Source organism: Antechinus flavipes, chromosome 1 (assembly GCF_016432865.1).
Source record: "Antechinus flavipes isolate AdamAnt ecotype Samford, QLD, Australia chromosome 1, AdamAnt_v2, whole genome shotgun sequence".
Taxonomy (NCBI): Eukaryota; Metazoa; Chordata; class Mammalia; order Dasyuromorphia; family Dasyuridae; genus Antechinus; species Antechinus flavipes.
The window spans coordinates 327,954,123-327,956,268 of NC_067398.1; the positions used below are offsets into that span (position 1 = coordinate 327,954,123).

The 2,146-nt window shown below is 35.8% G+C and overlaps 1 protein-coding gene across 1 annotated transcript; it reads right to left on the reverse strand.

Annotated features, from left to right (window-relative positions):
* Positions 1–285: 285 nt before the first annotated feature.
* LOC127545566 (olfactory receptor 13D1-like) lies at positions 286–1,215 on the reverse strand. Its single transcript, XM_051972954.1, has one exon. The coding sequence runs from the start codon at positions 1,213–1,215 to the stop codon at positions 286–288; it is 930 nt and encodes a 309-aa protein (XP_051828914.1).
* Between the last annotated feature and the right edge of the window lie 931 nt (positions 1,216–2,146).

Genomic DNA, 2,146 nt, shown 5'->3' on the forward strand with positions numbered 1-2,146 from the left:
ATGTATGCATATACATATCTGTATACATACACACATACAGAGACATAATGTACATACACACACCATACCCAGAAGCATATTTCTCATTTATTGTACAAATCTATTTTTGTGAAAATATGCAATCTACATCTGTAAACTAATGATCACAGAATTCAAAGGAAAAGCAATTTTTTTGAGTTCACAAACTAATAAAATGAAGGCTCCTAGATAATGTCATTGATTCTTAAATATATACAGTGTGATTTTCTTATATTAATGTGTATAATGAAAACAGTAATATATGCTTCATGCTTTATTGGAGAACATCACCTTTTTCACTGCTGCCTTTACCTCCTTGTTCCTCAGGCTGTAGATAATGGGATTCAGCATGGAAGTCACTGCACCATAGAATAAGGCAATCAACTTGTCTGAATCTGGATCTTTTGCCTTGGGTTTTGAGTACATGAAGACGATAGTTCCAAAGAATATGATGACCACAGCCAAGTGGGCTGAACAGGTGGAGAAGGCTTTCTTCCTTCCTTCAGCTGAGTTGACTCTCAGAATGGTGGCAAGGATGAACACATATGAGATGAAAATGAGCAGCAGTGGAGTCAATGTGACTAGTACAAGCGCTACCATCATGACAAAAGCATTGAGGGAAATGTCCACACAGGCCAGTTTTAGGACAGCCAGAATTTCACAAAAAAAATGATCAATCATATTATTTCCACAGAATGAAAGCCTCAATGCCAGGACTGTTTGCAGTAATGAATTTACACTCCCAACTATCCAGCTCAGGGATGCCAATTGCACACAAACTCTCATATTCATGATGACTGTATATCTCAGGGGATTACAGATGGCCACATACCTGTCGTAGGCCATCATGGCCAGCAGCACACTCTCTGTTGTTCCCAGGGCAAGAGTTAGGTACATTTGTAAAGCACATCCTGGGAAAGATATTGTTCTCCTGACTGATAGGAAATTGACCAACATTAATGGCACAAAGGAGGATGTACCAAAGATGTCCATGAAGGAGAGGTTACTGAGGAAGAAATACATGGGACTGTGAAGATTGGAATCCAAAAGAGTCAATACAATGAGTGAGGAATTCCCCAGTAAAATCACCAAATATATCCCCAGACACAACACAAAGAGAACAATTTCAACATTGTGATGCTTAGAAAGTCCCAAAAGAATGAATTCCAGTACAACAGTTTGATTTGCCCCCTCCATTCTCTTATCTCTCTTATTTTTAGCATTAAACTACTTGGAGAAGCACAGAATAAATTCAAATACTTACCACTCCTTGCACTTATAAATAATTATATAAGACAGACTTGGCCCTATTAGTTGCAGTTTATATCTTTACTTAAAGATATACAAAAGATTTTTATCTGAAATTCAAAGATGTGTTCTAGACTCCAATTTAAACCTGAAAGATAATTACTGTATTTTACCTGATTCTATTTTAGTTCCAAATATTAACTCTTCTACGAATTCAGGGAAATTGTGAAACAATTATTGATTTCCCACAATCACAATGTCAAATGTTTAAGTGTTTCCAATCTTTTTCCAAATTCACTTGCTTAATACTGGTGGATGGCAGCTACTATATATTACTAGACCCTTGAAGTTAGGGAGAAGGGAAGAAGAGAGAACTTGGGGAGCAAGCATAAGTAATTCTGGTTTTAGAAAATTACTGGCAATATATGGGTCCTTTGTAGGTATAAAGTCCTTTTGTCTGCACATGTATTTATTCCATTGGGCAATACAGATTAACCATTCTTCAAATCATGGGTCTCCTTGTTGTCATCAAGAGATGGTAGGCAAGAGAGTGTTAAGAACCATTGACAGAATTCCACATGATCTCTTGAGGAAAATGTGCACTGTCTTTGAAAAGAGAAAAGATAAGCCATGATTTAGTTTAAAAGGATCAGAAGTTAAGGTAAAACACTTAACATTCTTAACATTCACTTTGTATATGCTAAACATATTCCTTCTTTCTCATTGGCTCAGTATATGATTATCTATAATTTTGCTTGCATAATACATGATCATATATATTATTCTTCCTATTTTGCCACAGGCATAATTTCAATTGAGAATTATATTTATTGCTTTTACCATACCCTCAACCAACCTCATTAGCTTTTAATGATATCTG